Source organism: Sinohyriopsis cumingii, chromosome 9 (genome assembly GCF_028554795.1).
Source record: "Sinohyriopsis cumingii isolate HCF-2022 chromosome 9, ASM2855479v2, whole genome shotgun sequence".
Taxonomy (NCBI): domain Eukaryota; kingdom Metazoa; phylum Mollusca; class Bivalvia; order Unionida; family Unionidae; genus Sinohyriopsis; species Sinohyriopsis cumingii.
Window position 1 is genome coordinate 4,276,709 of NC_142969.1, and position 17,206 is coordinate 4,293,914.

Consider the following 17,206-nt stretch of genomic DNA (forward strand, 5'->3'; position numbering starts at 1 on the left):
TGTTGTAACATTCATCAGGGCAATGCCATTGTACCAGAATGGTTGACATGTTGTAACATTCATCAGGGCAATGCCATTGTACCAAAATGGTTGACATGTTGTAACATTCATCAGGCCAATGCCATTGTACCAGAATGGTTGACATGTTGTAACATCATGGCAATGCCATTGTACCAGAATAGTTGACATGTTGTAACATTCATCAGGCCAATGCCATTGTACCAGAATGGTTGACATGTTGTAACATTCATCAGGGCAATGCCATTGTACCAGAATGGTTAACATGTTGCAACATTCATTAGGGCAATGCCATTGTACCAGAATGGTTAACATGTTGTAACATTCATTAGGGCAATGCCATTGTACCAGAATGGTTGACATGTTGTAACATTCATCAGGGCAATGCCATTGTACCAGATGCTGTTGATGAAGGACCCACGTGTAATCAGCTCTTTCTTCTATTGCCTATATACTCTTGACATTTCATTAAATTGCATCAAAGAGGTCAAAGTGTATCCATGATGCAGTTTGCCAGCAGAATAATTGGGGTTGAGTTACACAACAAATTTTCACTCAAGATGGAGTGCTCTTGTCAAGATGTAGTATTCTCAAATCAAACTTGTAAATGGTTCATGTAATAACTTGTAAATGGTTCATGTAATAACTTGTAAATGCTTCATGTAATAACTTGTAAATAGTTCATGTAATAATTTGTAAATGGTTCATGTAATAACCTGTAAATGGTTCATGTAATAACTTGTAAATAGTTCATGTAATGAAAGTTCAGTTAGGAAATCATAAGAATGAGTCCTATTAGTTTGACAGATATATCAATGGTTTAAATAAGACAATAAAAGCACATGAATGGCTGATTTAAATAAGACAATACAATCACATGTAGAACTGGTTATAAATAAGCAAATAAAATCACTTACAGGGCTGCTTTAAATAAGCAAAATTTAGAATCACATGCTGGGCTGGTTATAAATAAGCCAATAGAATCGCATACAGGCCTGCTTTAAATAAGCCAGTAAAATCACATGCTGGGCTTATTAAAATACACCAATAGTATCACATGCATGACTGGTTTAAATAAGCCAATCGAATCACATACAGGGCTGGATCAAATAAGCCAATAAAACCATGTGCAGGGCTTCAGAAATTCACTTGTCTGAACAATTTCCTAATGAGTGGTTAAAAGACAATGACAAAATAACTTTAAGGAACCCAGATAGAAATCAGTCACTTATGACAGTGTATACTGCAATAAAGTTTACTATTTGAAGGGAAAAAATTGAAACCTGACATGATTAAAGATTACATGTACAGTAACTGTAAGTTCACTATTTTTAGTTATTTTTTGTGAGGTGCCATTTTTTCGGATTTCATGGTTGCTACAAACAGTGAATTGAAAAAATACAATTTAAAAAATGATCTTTCCATCAAAAAAGAAAACAGGAGGTCTTTCCCAATCCTCAAATTTAAATGCTACAGAAAATATCATTTCTCACAAAACCATGATGATTGATACCTGCATGGATAAATGAAATCACTGCATCATTGTCACGATATTAGACCCCACTTTCACCATGATGATTGATACCCGCATGAATAAATGAAATCACTGCATCATTGTCATGATATTAGCCCCACTTTCCTATTGTACGGTATGATCATGGATCCATTTCTTCTTGTAGGCATAACATTATTTGCATTTAAAGGCAGTACATTTTTCTGTGACTCCCACGGACAATGTTGTGATGATGGAGTACTGCAAAAGGCTTCATTGTATTTTCTGTACTTTTTTTCCCCTCAGGGCTTTGATGTGAAGGAAGGAGGAGGTATACTTCTCATAACAACAGTAGTGCGAGAGGTACTGAATATACCATGTGCAAGTCTGATGGGGGCCAACATAGCCAATGAGGTTGCTGGTGAAAACTACTGTGAGGCTACAATAGGTACAAGACTGAAACTAAATTCTTAATTCAGGTCTCAACTAAATTAATGAAACTTAATAGCCGTGTAACTGTTATATTTCATCAGGTACAATCACTCTGATGCTGTAGTAATGGAAACAGTACTCCTGACTGTAATGCCCATTAATACAACATGATTCTTATTGTAAGACAAGTATAGTGTTGTGTATATTTAATTTATATTGTTTGTTGGCTTTTCTCCATGATTGTGTTATGTATATCTGTATTTTTTAATTGACCTTAGTACAAAATCAAGTTAATGGTCTACTTGGCTGGAGACATTTATTTTGCAAACAACATAATATATAGCTCATATTTCTCATATACTTTGGAAGGATGTTTTTATTTGCTATAGCATATCCTCCAAGAAGTGCATTCGAAAGACTTTATCACATTTTTTTTTTGCTGAGGCCCTGATATGTAATGAAAATATTAAGGTCAGAGTCTCTTTATTTTTGAGCAAAAAGAATAGTTTGAAAAAGGTATTCTATTTATAAACGATATTGTCCAGAGTTTTGGACGATTCCTTTCATGGCGAAAAGTAAATGATATATATAATATTGGGACTACTTTCTACAATATGCAGGTGTCCGTAACTACATAAAATCATGTATTAATAGATAATCTATTTCATTCCATACATTAATTTTTGGAAAAACCTTGGATTGCAAATAAAAAACCGTCTTAAAACCAAGAATGGTTGCAGAGATATTTATGGTATCTTGGTGAAAGACAAAAATAAACTAAACTACTGACTACTGGTAAATGCAAAATGCAACTTAAGTATGTCAAGGACATTCTAGATATTATTATTGTGATACATCAAAAGACTGTTAACACATTGCAACACTCCATGCCATTGGCATGTTAGCACATTCAAGACTACAGACATATCAGCACATTCAAATTGGAATTTATTTGGAACACCACTGGAATTAAATTGGAATTATATACATTTGGACTTGTGATAGATCTTTTAGGACTATTGGGGATTTAATTCACAATACTGTAAGTTCTTTTTAAATTTTCACTTTTTGTATGTTAGGGAAAATTAATTGTTTGTGGAATTTTACACAACTTGTTGGTTTTTGCTCTTTTCTATTACTTAGTTTAAGACCATAAAGTTGTATCAGTGGTTATGGGACCATTTGGGTACAGCACTCCCTCATTTTAAGGCCCCTAGTTTTATGACATGGTTTCTATTTTAAGGTGAGTATGGTTATGGGGGCAGTACTGTTTGTACATCAGGAAAAGGGTCCCTCAGATTTGTCATAAGACAGTTTTAATTTAATGTCTGTGGGAGATGTAGCTACAGTGGAACCTGTCTTGAAAGACCACCCCTTCTGCCAAAACATAATGGTCTCTCATGACAGGTGGTCTCTCATAACAGGTTATAACACTATATAATCTCTAAATCTGTACATGGAGAACCTGGTCTCTCAAGACAGGTGGTCTCTCATAGCAGTGGTCTCTCAAGACAGGTTTTACTGTAGTACAATTCAGTTTTGTTGAGCTTAGTTTCTGCACATATATTGTATTCTCTATTTCTTAACTTTCATCATGAAAAAGAACTTGGGATATGTTTTTGACCATGCATGACAAATAAGACCAGATTCTTTTCTTTTAGGTTGCAAGGACCCTAAGAATGGCCAGCTGCTGAAAACACTTTTCCAGACTAAGTACTTCAGGATAGTAATTTCTGAAGATGAGGACACTGTTGAAGTCTGTGGCGCCCTAAAGGTAGGATAAGAGTGTGACAGTTTATCTTTTTATATTTACTTTCCAGTGATCTATTGGCTATGACAGTGTATCTATTGTATTTACTTTCCCATGATCCATTGCCTATGACAGTTTATCTTTTATATTTACTTCCCATGATCTATTGCCTATGACAGTGTATCTATTGTATTTACTTCCCATGATCTATTATTGCCTATGACAATTCATCTTTTATATATACTTTCCCATGATCCATTGCCTATGACAATTCATCTTTTATATATACTTTCCCATGATCTATTGCCTATGACAGTTTATCTTTTATATATACTTTTCCATAATCTATTGCCTATCTGATATGTATGTAGCTTTGACCCCATTCATTACATTTCAAACACATTTGCCTAAATTAAACATAAGACATTATCCAGATGATCACATGGGGACAGCATTGTTTTTCATGCATATTACCAGACCATCAGAGCATTAAACAAGATATTTCATGTATTGGCCTCATTAACACATGTCTATTTGGATAAATTTGTACAGTGATATAACAAATTTATACAAGCTTTGAGGTATTGTTTTCTACAATTGAATGATGACCATTGGTTTATTTTTGTTTCTCGGACAGTTTTTAAAAAAATTTGGACAGACATTCTTTGATTATTGGCATTTCACAATATTAATAAACTTTGAATTGGTATTCTGAAAGTAAATAAGAAATAGTTTGAATGGGGCAACAACTTGTAGCCCAAACTAACCCTTACTTAGAATATACCTGCCCAGACTTCAGACAGCCCTTACTGTGGAACCCAGAATAGGTTGTGATGACTGTAAAGATCTGTTCATCCTTAAGGAATTAGAAATTAGTAGGTATTTAGTTTCCTCATTAAATTAATGAAAATTCCTGTCCATTTAATTTTTTTAAAAAATCTACATGATCTCTTTTGTTTGCAGAACATCGTGGCAGTTGGTGCAGGATTTGCTGATGGTTTAGGATTTGGGGACAACACTAAAGCTGCTGTAATTAGATTAGGCCTTATGGAAATGGTTAAATTTTGTGAGGTTTTCTATCCAGGTGAGAGAACAGTTTTATCCCATTATGATAACCTTTACCTGTTTCCATAAGTTGTAAAAACAAAAAAAGAGGTTTTGCCAAAGTTGGACAGGTAGATTGGCATGGCCATAATTACAGTAATGTGTGTTTAAACAAATGTTGGAAGTTCATTGAATTAATTGTATCACATGTTATCATAAAACTCTATACAACCAAATCAACATTGAAAATGTGGGTTTAAAATGGGCAGAAAATTGATATTTTGTCTATATTTTGGGCAGAGATTAAAAAACTTCAATGTATAAACAAAGAAAAGAAATTTTTCACACATCTTAAATGCACAGGTCTTTATTTAGGGCTGTTCCATTGAAACATATGTGGTACCCAGGGAAGGCAGTTTTTTTTAAAATATATGCCTGGATACTTTGATTTCACAGCGTTCATATTAAAATTATAAGAAAATTCTAAGTGCATCTATCAGTGAGTACCCCACTTTAAAAGTGCCTTCCCTGGTCCCATGTATGTTTTAATGGAACAGCCCTTACCTTTTTATGTATAGAGAATATCTTTTTCCTCACCCACTTTGTAATATTGTTCCATATTGATTTGTGCAAAGCGCAGTTTTTTCAGCAATGTATTTCTCTCTGGTAACACATGTCAGTAGGTTTAGATTTGGGATATAAGTGAGGGAGGCAAGGCTTAGTACAGACTTGAAATTGGTAATTTTGGTTGAATGTAAACAAACTGCAGAATGCATTTTAAAGGAAACGGATAGTGCAAATGCAAAACTTTGGAACATTGAATGGTGAATGAAAATGGTACAAGTTACAAATGCATTTCTTGAGTGGATTGTAAAATAATTTCCATGCCACAGCTGCATTATCATGGTAACGTTCAAGGCTGTTTTGTATTATAATCTGGGATTGGATTCTTTACATCAGTGGCTAGTTTTTCACTCCTTGACAAAAATGTGTTTCACTGGACAATGGCAAGGTATGCTCTGTGGTCAGGGTATACCTCCTGAAGGGTGAACATTGACCATAGTGCATGCTCTAACAGCAAAACACATTATTGTTGAGAGTTTTGTCTTCCACTCTGTGAGATGGAAGTTTATTGTTGTGAACTCAATTAAGGAACTTTATGATTATGTACCACCTGAGAAAACCTTTGAACTTTTTATTGTACCTTTTTTTATGTCACAAAGTTTTACCTATATCTTCATGATGTTATAGTTTTTACCTTTTTTATTTTATATGCTTTTGTAGAATTGCAGGTCATTACCTTTTATATTTTATATTGTAGTACTTCTTGTTTACTTTGTTTTAGAAGGGTTTATTGTCCTAAAGATTTCTGTGCAATTCTTCATACCATAGTACAGCTGTTGTGCTCCAAGAAAATAAATTTTTAGGCACAGGCCCAGGGCTGTGACTATTTTATATAAAAAAATCACAAGCCCTGACTCAGATTCCCCCACAAGCATGGACTACAGCTAAGTGCCTCTGTCCAATATGGGTATTAATGCTTTATCAACACAAACCAACTGTGCAAAATACAAGCATGCGCTTATTATTGTCTATCAGTCAATCTATTTCAGGACTAAAATCATAGGTCAGTTAACTAGTCATGTTTAATTAGCATATCAAATATGCTACAAGTGGTCTCCTATTTTGACAGACATGGTACACACAGAAATGACATATGTCGATATGTTGTTTGCTGTACATGCCAACTAAATTCTCCCCTTTTTATTTTGCTGACATGCTTCACAAAGTAAAACACTATCAACCAAGAGTTCTGAAATTTATTTTTGTTAACTTTGCATCCTAAATCGCCTTAAAAAAAATTAATCACTCTTGAACACTATGACGACAGCTGAATTAATCACGTTTTCCTTTTCATATATATGGGGTAGAATCCATTTCAAAGATACATTGCAGTTGTTAACAAACTTGGTAATGTTTAATGCAGATGGCTTAAGGATTCTCATTCAGTTATATGTAATAACTTTTATTCATCTACACACAGCTAGTATCTGTTTGATTTACCTGTATTGGGTTGTTCCACTTCATCACCTTTTTTTACTTATACAAATTAGTACAGTGTGCTCACCCACTGCAGTCTTCGAATGCACCACAATAGCTATTGTTAGCTAATTAAGAAAATTTTACCATGCATTATGCCTGACCTCTTCGTCTTTTAATTGCCTTTATTTAATTGTCTTTATTTAAACTGCCGGAAGGAAAGTTTTACATCACCTCCAATGATGACTGCTTACCATTTCTATGTGTTACATGTAATGGGCATATACTAAAGTATTCTTGTTCTATTCTCAAAAATTACTGAAAATTATATTTTTGGAAACACAACGGTGTCAGGGGTTTTTGGAGTAATAATTGTGTTTTTGGCATGACACCTGGTTATGGCAGGTCAGCATCTTGAAATTAATTTTCTGCATTTCATCAGCACGATTGAAACTTTGTCAGGTAAATTATATTTTGCAGTGGGCTTCTCACTGACAATACAGGAGCAGACTGATCCAAAATTAGAGAGGCCCTTGGCAATGAGCTCTCCACTGTTATAACACATTTCACTATAACATGATTCCCAGTCTAATGCGGTAATGCTGTGGACCACAATTATGAGAAGAATTTTTTTTTTTTTTAAACTATCAACATCTATCAGCTGAAAACTTTATGCCAAAACTGCTGTACTTGATTTGGACAACATTAGGATGTGTTTTTATAGTCATTGTTTTATTCTAATGAATCACTATTGGATTCTGGCAATGTCAAATATAGTATTTTTACATAATTTTGCACACGCAAAATTACCCATAATAATCAACAATGTCTGTAATTGGACCATGACAGCTGTTGTATTTGATTACATTAAACACAAATGTATAATTTGCCTTTGTACTAAATGTCTCCCACAGATCAGTAACTTACTCTCTGTAAGCACAGCTCACCAATCATACAAAAGTCCAGCTTATTGTCAATCATTCTTTATTTACGCCTTACAGCAACGACCACAGAACATTTTGGAGGAGGTGTATTTTTGTACTTGCCTCCACTTTCTGTGATTTGTTGCAGTGCAGACGAGAATGCATTTTCTAATAACCAGTGAGAAAGTGAGTCACTGATAGATGCTTCTTTGCATTATGTGTGTAGCTACAAATAAGGTCCATTAAAACAATTAAATGTCACTTTTTGTGAAATCAAATATTTTTGAAATTGATTCATTATTATCAGTATTTAGAAGTCAATTAAGACAGAACACTGTTCTCTAAAATTATTTGAATAAATGGTAAATTGAACATTTAATCTCTCAGGAAAAGGAAAGCTTGTTCTATCCGCTATAGGTCGAATGTTTTGAAGAATCTTAGTTCTGGCAAATACAAAGTAAAATTGCCATGGATTTAGATATGCTTGAGTCAGCTTTGCACAGTTGGAAGAAAGATGAGGAAAAACAAAAAATATACTGATAGGTTTAAATGCAGTACTGGACTAAAATGCAAAAAAGATAGATTAGCAAGGGACAAAGACCTGGATAGTGGACTGTACACTTGGTTCTTTCATCCAGTTTTCCAAGGCACCAAAAGAGAAAACCTTGATCCTGAACAGTAAGAACTAGGATCTGTTATTGACAATGGTATGGAGGACGCACTGGAAGCAAGTCCTGCTGTTTCCGAAGCCATATTTGCATTGGAGAAAGGACAGCTGTGTGTAAAAAACCAGGACATTGAGACTTGAAGATAATGTGCTGAGAAATATCATTTGCAAAAAGATTTTTTTAAAAAAGAAACAAGAATAATCAGGTCTCAAACAAATAAAATCATGGAATAATTAAGGGAATATACATCATGTGAGTGAGCATTTCTTATTCTGTTTGGATTAGTACTTTTGTGAAATGATGAATGGAATTGATAAATCCCAAATAAGAGAGTATTTCTGAGATTGAATGAAAAAAGATTAAATTATTCTTAATTTTGTTTTCCATCATTGTATAAAACAGGTGGGTATATAAGTGCATAGCCACAGTATGACTTGCTACACAGATGCACAAAATTTGCACTTTCCCCACCAGTTTCCAGACCTGCCAACTCTTACGATTTTGCCACAAGTATTATGAAAATTACCCTTAAAATACAGACTTATGGCATACTTGCAAAAACTACAGAAAGATAATCGTTTCCGAATAATCTAGATTTCATCTTAGAATTAGTGAAATTAGTCAGGGAACCAGACTAGCTTTAGGGAGAATAAGTCTCATGAAAAGTGTTGATAATCAAGACAGAAAAATAAAAATGAGTATTCAGATTCTTCTGAATAAAAGCTGGAAAAGACACAATTACATTTATTGGACATCACATGCCAATTTGAGTATGTCTCATGGCAGGAGGTATGATTGCCGTCGTCATCTGAAATGAAAAAGAATTTCCAAGAATTATGTCAAGTTGAGAGATAGCAACATGCCATTGAGCTGCATAGTGTTTGAACTAGAGTTTGTGCAACTGTACTAGTGGTAAATAAAGTCCATGCTTACTTTACAAACTTTTCAGTTGAACATAATGTTTATCGTCGATGCGTCAAACTTTTAATTACGTTTTCCATCTTTACAATAGCAGTTATTGATATTTTGTTACACCTTACTGAAAGCTGGTCAATCTTACGGAAAAAAAATCAACTGCCTTACTGAGGCTGACTCGTCAGGGTTGGCAGGTCTTAGTTTCCTACACAAAATAAAATGTAAAAAATTGATCTGTTCTCAGATGGTTTGTTCATTGAATTACAACATGCAAATGACTTTGAAAGAATTTGTTGATTTTAAGTTAGTGATTTATTCAAACTTTTTACAATGAAAAAATATAACAGTTAAAATGCTTTAATCAGAAGGCACCATTACAAATGGTTTGAAATAATTAAATTCTTTATGACTTCATAAAGGATGGAATTGATAAAGGAATTTCTTTTTGAGTCACATGCCTCGTTCAGTATTGATATCTACAAGAAAGAAAAGCCATATCTAGTTGCTGTAATTTTGTATCATATTTCTTGTATCACATTTTGATCTTTGAACAGGAAGTATAGACACAAGGTGTGATTGAATTTTCATATTGAGATAGAACAGGTCATACATATTGATTTTGACAATTTTGACTTGTCTTTTATTGTAATTTAGGCTCCCAACAGGCCACATTTTTAGAAAGCTGTGGTATTGCAGACTTGGTGACAACATGTTATGGTGGCAGAAACAGAAAAGTAGCTGAGGCCTTTGTTAAAACTGGCAAGGTAGGCATAATAAACGTGTTTTTATCTTGTATTTTTGTTTCCTTTTATGTTTAATACAGTAACTGTATTTTAGTCAGATCTGAAAGGATGAAAATCCACTGTAAAATGAGAGGGAAAATACTATATAAAGAGGGAGTCCATTCAAAAATGAGAGAAGTGCTATGAAAAGGGAGAGTCCATTTTAAAATGTGAGAAAATGCTAGAAAAAGGTAGAGTCTATTCTAAAATGAGGGAGAAAATGCTTTTAAAAGGAAGAAAATCTTTTATAACAAGGAGAAGATTTCACCTTGGTTTAATCCGCATTTCAGATGTCAGTGTTTCCTTTCACTGGCTAATTGGTCTTATAAGTCATTGACATGGTGATTAGCAAATTTTGACACCTGATTGATGCTATGGGCTAATTAGCTGACAACTTTATGCAACAAGAGATTAGCCAATAATGTTGGGATTTTTACATTTTGTTAGATATGGATAAATTACTAAGTTAGACCACCTAATTTATTAATACATGAATCACAGCATAAGCATAACATATGCCAGCAGTCAAATCAGTAGAAATAGACATGAGGTTTATTTCATGCCATTTTTATAAAGAGATATATGAATACTCTTTGTATTACATGTAGATGTGTCCTGTTACTAAGCAGGATATTGTCTTTTATCTAAATTAAAATACATGAATATCTTTATTTTTCAAAAGATTGTTGATCAGATATTTTTGTTTACTTAACTTCATCTTAAAATCTATAAATCTGTGAAAAAATACAAATTTGAGTAAATCTTGGGTTTAAATAAAATATTACTGTACATCAGATGACTGTATGAATCTGGAGATTGTCACAAGGCATTGCACATGTTTATTAGAATAGAAAGAAAGTTCCATTCTAGTAAAAGTTATAGAAGCAGATTTCTTTTATTAAATCAGTCAATTTGTTAATTTCCTCCACTCAAGCTTTCAGATTACTTGAATACTTTGTATCACTCAGATGATTGGCCAAGTGCCATTATTATTAGTTATATAGTTTATTGCAGACCCGATATTAGATTTTATTGGTAGGACTTTCCATAGTTTCATATTTTGTACAGGGTTAAGTTTCAAAGAAAAAGTGAGTCCTAACATTTTCTAAAATCATAATTTCAACACATATACATATGATGACCATTCTTTTTTGGTTACACATCAAAATCTGTTGCGGGGCCCCGAGTGGTCTAAAGCGCTCACCATTACAGATTACTGCCATCTCACCTCTGTCTGCGTGAGTTCAAGTCTCAGGCTCAGCTAACGTTGGTACATGAGAAAGCCTGCCAGTAGCTTCTCATGGGTCAGTGGTTCTTCCCGGGGTTTTCCAGGGTTCTTCCTCCACCAATTATACTGGCCGCCATGTGTAACCTATCTTATGCTGAAAAATGGCGTTAAACCCTACAACAACAACAACAACAACAAAAGCTGTTGCCCTTGTTGACTATATGCCGTCAGAAATGCTGGAATTCTTGTGACACCATGGCACTCTTTGATGCAATTTTCCCATGACAGGTCTGCATCATAATTGCATGATATTTGACAATCATAAGACATAAATTAGCCAGTGAGAACAAGCGTTTCCTTGGAGGTGGGATAAATTGCCATTTTTGCCTCAGACCTTAAATTTGACACAGTGGAAGACATGACTAAAAAACTGTAGGTCCACAAGAAATCAAGTTTAGCAAGTTCAGCTGAAACCTTTCTCTTTGTATTCGATTTCACTTAAGTATGATGGTTGGAGGTTTATTATATGGATCAAAAAAATTCATTGCCTGGGACAAATGCTGAATAACCATTTTTCCCAGTTTGTAAGCTCATTGGGACAACAACAGACAAATACTAAAATAAGAGCATGTTAAAAATTTAAAAGGAATTTTATCTATTCTTCAGGGACAGATATTTGAATTGTCTTTGTGGGGACCAACAGACAGAATTATCTCTATATAATTTCATAGCTACCTGTTGTTAACAAAGGGGCAACACTGATCCACTGTCAGCTGTTCATTATCCAATTAAGTAATTGCAGTCCATAATAATAGTCCCTCAGAGTGAATTCTTCAAGAAACAAGATTTTGGAATGTTCATCTTTTGCCAAAGCACCAGCATATGGCAGCGGTTTCTCTCAGCTAATGCTTGATATACAAAATGCCAATGATTTAGTACATGTATTAAACTTTTTATTGATCTGTTTAAGAAATGGGTACTCACTTTAGAGCATGTGACAGTTGCTTCTTTTGGCTAACTGTAGCCAAAGGAATGTGGCAGGTTTACAAAATCAAATCAATCACTGTTGTTGGTTTGTACATTGGCTTGTGTTTTATTATGCAAATGAAAATCATGCATGGAAAGTTTGCAGCTAACTGGAAATATAGACACAGGATTAACAGAGTTGGGTTAATGATACCATGATCCATAAGGGGTTGTCCATTTAGTACATACCCATGGAGGGGGGATAATCCAAACACATATGCTTGCATATTGGGGGTCTGGTGATAATGTACATACGCATAGGAAACAGGGAGGGATGAAACCTCAATAATAATTTGTCTGATACATAACCTGTTTGGCTGGGTTCAGTGGACATTTGAATTTTAGTGGACATTAGATAAACTGTTTAAAGTTACACAGCTTATTTCTTTGATGCAGCCAGACATTCAACATCCGTGGACTATCTGTTTTATTAAACATGTTAATATTATTAATCTTTTATGGTTTCTGCATGGAGTAAATATAGGCCGTTCTTTAGAATTGGAGGGGGGGCATCAAGCATATGTATGCAGGGGTGTGTGTAAAAAAGTATGCATGTGTACAAGGAGAGGGGGAGGGGTCAAGCTTTGCCAGATTTTTGTGTACATACTAAATGGATGGCCTCTAATGGTGTAAACTCAGATAGCATGAATATGGATACGGTTCTAGCAAGAGGTGGCTAACAGTTAGATAGCTGATAGACTACAAGACATCTTCAAAAAATCTGAGTGTACTTTATCTTGTGAAACTTGGTATGTCTTTGTATCATGGCTACATATTGTATCCTGTTAAGCAGTGGATCTAATCATTATCATGTCTGTCTGTCGATCATAGTCTTCTAGGATTAATTAATACCGTTCCGGTGGCCTAGTGGTTAGAGCGTCTGCCTCAGATGCGGACGGTCGTGGGTTCAATCCTTGGCCAAATCATACTAAAGACTTGCAAAATAATGGTACTAACAGCTGCCTTGCTTGGTGCTCAGCATTAAGAGGTTAGTGTTAGGATTGGTCGGCCTGGTGTCAGGATAATGTGACTGGGTGACAATATGCTACATGTCTGCAGCATGATGCCCCAGTGCTAGACATAACTATAAACTGCCACACTGCAGATATCATAGCAAAATGACTGAAAAATTTTCAAGCTTAGTTAAAAATCCAAATCACACACACATTCTATGATTAATATTTCTTGAAGCGTTGGGGTTTGTCCCGTATTAGATTAGGTTTTGTCAGATTGCTACTTTTTTGTCATTTCTCCATCACACTCTTCTCCAGTTTGTATCTCCTGAACCTTCTGAGATATCTTGATGAAACTTATGCATTTGGATCATGACAAGAATTTGTGCCTCATCTAACATGGCATAATCAGATTAATACTATTAGAGTTGTCTACCCATGTGAGAAAATGGTATTTACACTTCATACCTCCTTAACCATTTAAGATTCTTCCTGAAACTTCATACGCTCTTGTATCATGACTTGGTGCGTTTTTAGGCAAAAGAATGGTTTTCATTTTAAAAGAATTGTATTCGTCCATCTCCTCGTCACACTCTTTACAGTTAATATATCTGAAACATTTGAGATATCTTATCAGAACTTGGAATTCATTAAGATCTTGATGAATTCGTGCCACATATAAGAATATGGCTTTGCTAGATTATTAGTTTTAAAGCTGCGTTGTATGTGTAAGCACTTGCTTACAGACAGAAACAGATATTGTTTATACAGTAAATCATGTATTGTCTTTATTCTTTCATGATCACTTACTCTATGTACAAATTTTATATTAAATAGATATAAAAAGTTGGTTTTAAAATTGAAAAATGTATGCAATGATCATGTGAAATTCTAATGTTTCAGTACAGCTGACATCATAAACAAAGGTGGAACCAGTCATGTTATGTCTGATCATTTTTATTTTCTTTGAACACTAATTATTGGCCTATTTGTACTGTGTATTATTTCATTCCATGTAGTCCATAGAGGTGTTGGAAAATGAAATGCTAAATGGACAGAAACTACAAGGACCTCCCACAGCATATGAAGTGAATTACATGCTGAAGAGCAAAATGATGGAAGACAGATTCCCCCTTTTCACAGCCATTCATAGGATATGCAATGGGGAACTTAAACCGGAGCAGTTTATTGAGTGTCTAAAGAATCATCCTGAACATATGTAATGAATAGTCTGTGTTAAGTCTGCTTAATTGCTCTAATTGACACAAAAGTTTCTTTCTTTTTTTTATTAGTTAAACCAAGCCCACATAATGATATCAGTCATAATTTTTATGTAATGGATCAAATTTATATCATATCTGAGTTTTATAAGTTGTTGTTGCATGACAATGTATTCAGTTATCAGTTGTTTGGTCTGATGGAGAACCTAATGCTTTTATTGTTGGTGTTCGCCATCCAGGATAAATTTTAATGGAGAGTAACTCGTGCTAGTAAATGGCATTTATAACCTAGAACACATATTAATGTAAAGCAAGTTTTAAAAACATCCTTGTTTATATCTTTATTATTTGTTAGGTATATTTTGGATCAGTAATAAAGATGGCAAATCAGTCAGTATACATTACATATTCCAAAGAGTTACTAATCAACATGAATGAAAGTGTACATTTTAAACAAAATAAAAATCCACTTTTCATTTGCTAATCCATATTTTGTACTTTTATTACTACATATGTACCTGATCCAACCGTTTATAGGTTACAGTTTACTATTATAGCTATAGGAATACATTTATTACTGTTATAGCTATGGGAATATATTTATTATTGTTATAGCTTATGGGGACACATTTATTTCCTCAGAAATAAAGATTTATATTCCTTGGAAACTGTTTGGGATATTTATTTCTTCTGTATTGTTTATCTGTTCCTAATAATGGGGCATATACTTGACCAAACATGTGACAACTCAGAGGTCTGTTTACTTTTTATAATCAAACACTACTTTTTAGCATTTGTGTGAATTAGTAGTGGCACAAGGGTGCGTGGGATGTTCTTGTAGCAAAATAGTTTGACCATCTTCCAATTAATTTGCTTTCCTTTGCAATAGGCTACATGTATTTGTGGGGGGGGGGGGATTTTTGTTTACTAATTTTGCAACTAGAGTTTGTTAATCACATTCAGAATAGCACAAAGAGAGGTAAGATAGTACAAACTCAAGATTTTTAATGAATAGAAACATCTTGTGATTTGAAATGTAAGGGCTTTTTTTCTGTTCATCCACTTTGCTGCTTGCATGTGGGACATATTGATTTGGTCCTGTGTATCCATCCATCAGTATGCTGGGAAGTCAATCAATCCTTGGAAGCTTATTACACAAACATCACTAGGCACAGACAAATGAAATGTGGTAGCCATTTAAATCCTATCATATAGATGCCTTGATTAGATTTTCACACCACTTCAATGATTTTTCTGTTTTGAAATTATTTTGGGAATTCAACATTTTCATCAAAACTTCTTTTAGAATAATTATGCAAAAATGGCACCACTTGGTCATTGGCAGTTTTTATAAGAATGTAAGTAGATGACCTTAATCAATAGGTTTTCACACAACAAAATAACTTAGAAATTTGGATAAACTGTTGCTGAAAATCTTGATAGTATGATAAAGCAAAAAATAGATTCATGCAGGAAATTGAAATTTGTTACATTTCTATTCATATGTGGATGCTCTGATTAGATTTTTCATACAATTTCATACAACTATTATGCATTTTTTTATATAATACTTGTTGCTTTTAGCACTGGGACATTTCTGAGTGCAAATCATGTTAGCTTGGTTATGCAGAAATTACTTCATCGATAGATATTACATTTATTAGGCAGATTTCTGTTCATTCATAGATGACCTGATTAGAGTTTTATACCATTTAAATGAATTGTATTTTTGTTAAGTCTTTATTTTTACTTTTGGACTATTTCTTTTGCACCGATACTGTAGAAACAATTTGTAATTGAGATTTAGTAGTTTTGTGTATATTTATATGAATATGGAGATGGCTTGGTTAAATTTTGTGACATTCATTTATTTTGCCTTCTCAAGTTCATGGTCTCTTTTTTCTGCTGTAGAGCATACAAGCTTTGCAAGCATAGACCTTGTTTCCTCCTGATTTGCATAATAAACATAAAACCCTGCAATTCAATAAAACAGTTTTTTTTTCTTCTGTTATTTTGGAAGAAGTACAAAGATTAGTTTTTTTGTTCTTCAAGAAGCCTATTACAGGTGTTAGTGATTCCTGGAATCTTTAGAGAAGCTTACAGCAGGTGCTAGTTGTATTGGAGTTCATGACACTCACAACAGGTGCTAGTTATATTGGAGTTCTTCAAGAAGCTTATAACATGTGCTAGTTGTATTGGAGTTCATGACACTCACAACATGTGCTAGTTGTATTGGAGTTCATGACACTCACAACAGGTGCTAGTTGTATTGGAGTTCTTCAAGAAGCTTACAGCATGTGCTAGTTGTATTGGAGTTCATGACACTCACAACATGTGCTAGTTGTATTGGAGTTCATGACACAACATGTGCTAGTTGTATTGGAGTTCTTCAAGAAGCTTACAACAGGTGCTAGTTGTATTGGAGTTCTTCAAGAAGCTTACAACAGGTGCTAGTTGTATTGGAGTTCTTCAAGAAGCTTACAACAGGTGCTAGTTGTATTGGAGTTCTTCAAGAAGCTTACAACAGGTGCTAGTTGTATTGGAGTTCTTCAAGAAGCTTACAGCAGGTGCTAGTTGTATTGGAGTTCTTCAAGAAGCTTACAACAGGTGCTAGTTATATTGGAGTTCTTCAAGAAGCATGCAACAGGTGCTAGTTGTATTGGAGTTCTTCAAGAAGTTTACAATAGCTGCTAGTTATATTGGAGTTCTTTGAGA

General features: G+C 34.1%; 1 protein-coding gene across 1 annotated transcript in view; it reads left to right on the forward strand.

Annotated features, from left to right (window-relative positions):
• Nucleotides 1-16,481, forward strand: part of LOC149791191 (glycerol-3-phosphate dehydrogenase [NAD(+)], cytoplasmic-like) — a 50,384-nt gene extending 33,903 nt beyond the window's left edge. Inside the window, exons 4-8 of the mRNA XM_089969640.1 lie at nt 1,817-1,958; nt 3,604-3,716; nt 4,656-4,776; nt 9,937-10,046; nt 14,291-16,481. Coding sequence (XP_089825766.1) covers nt 1,817-1,958; nt 3,604-3,716; nt 4,656-4,776; nt 9,937-10,046; nt 14,291-14,494 — 690 coding nt within the window. The 3' untranslated portion in view covers nt 14,495-16,481. The remainder of the gene's footprint in view (nt 1-1,816; nt 1,959-3,603; nt 3,717-4,655; nt 4,777-9,936; nt 10,047-14,290) is intronic.
• The last annotated feature ends 725 nt before the right edge of the window (nt 16,482-17,206 follow it).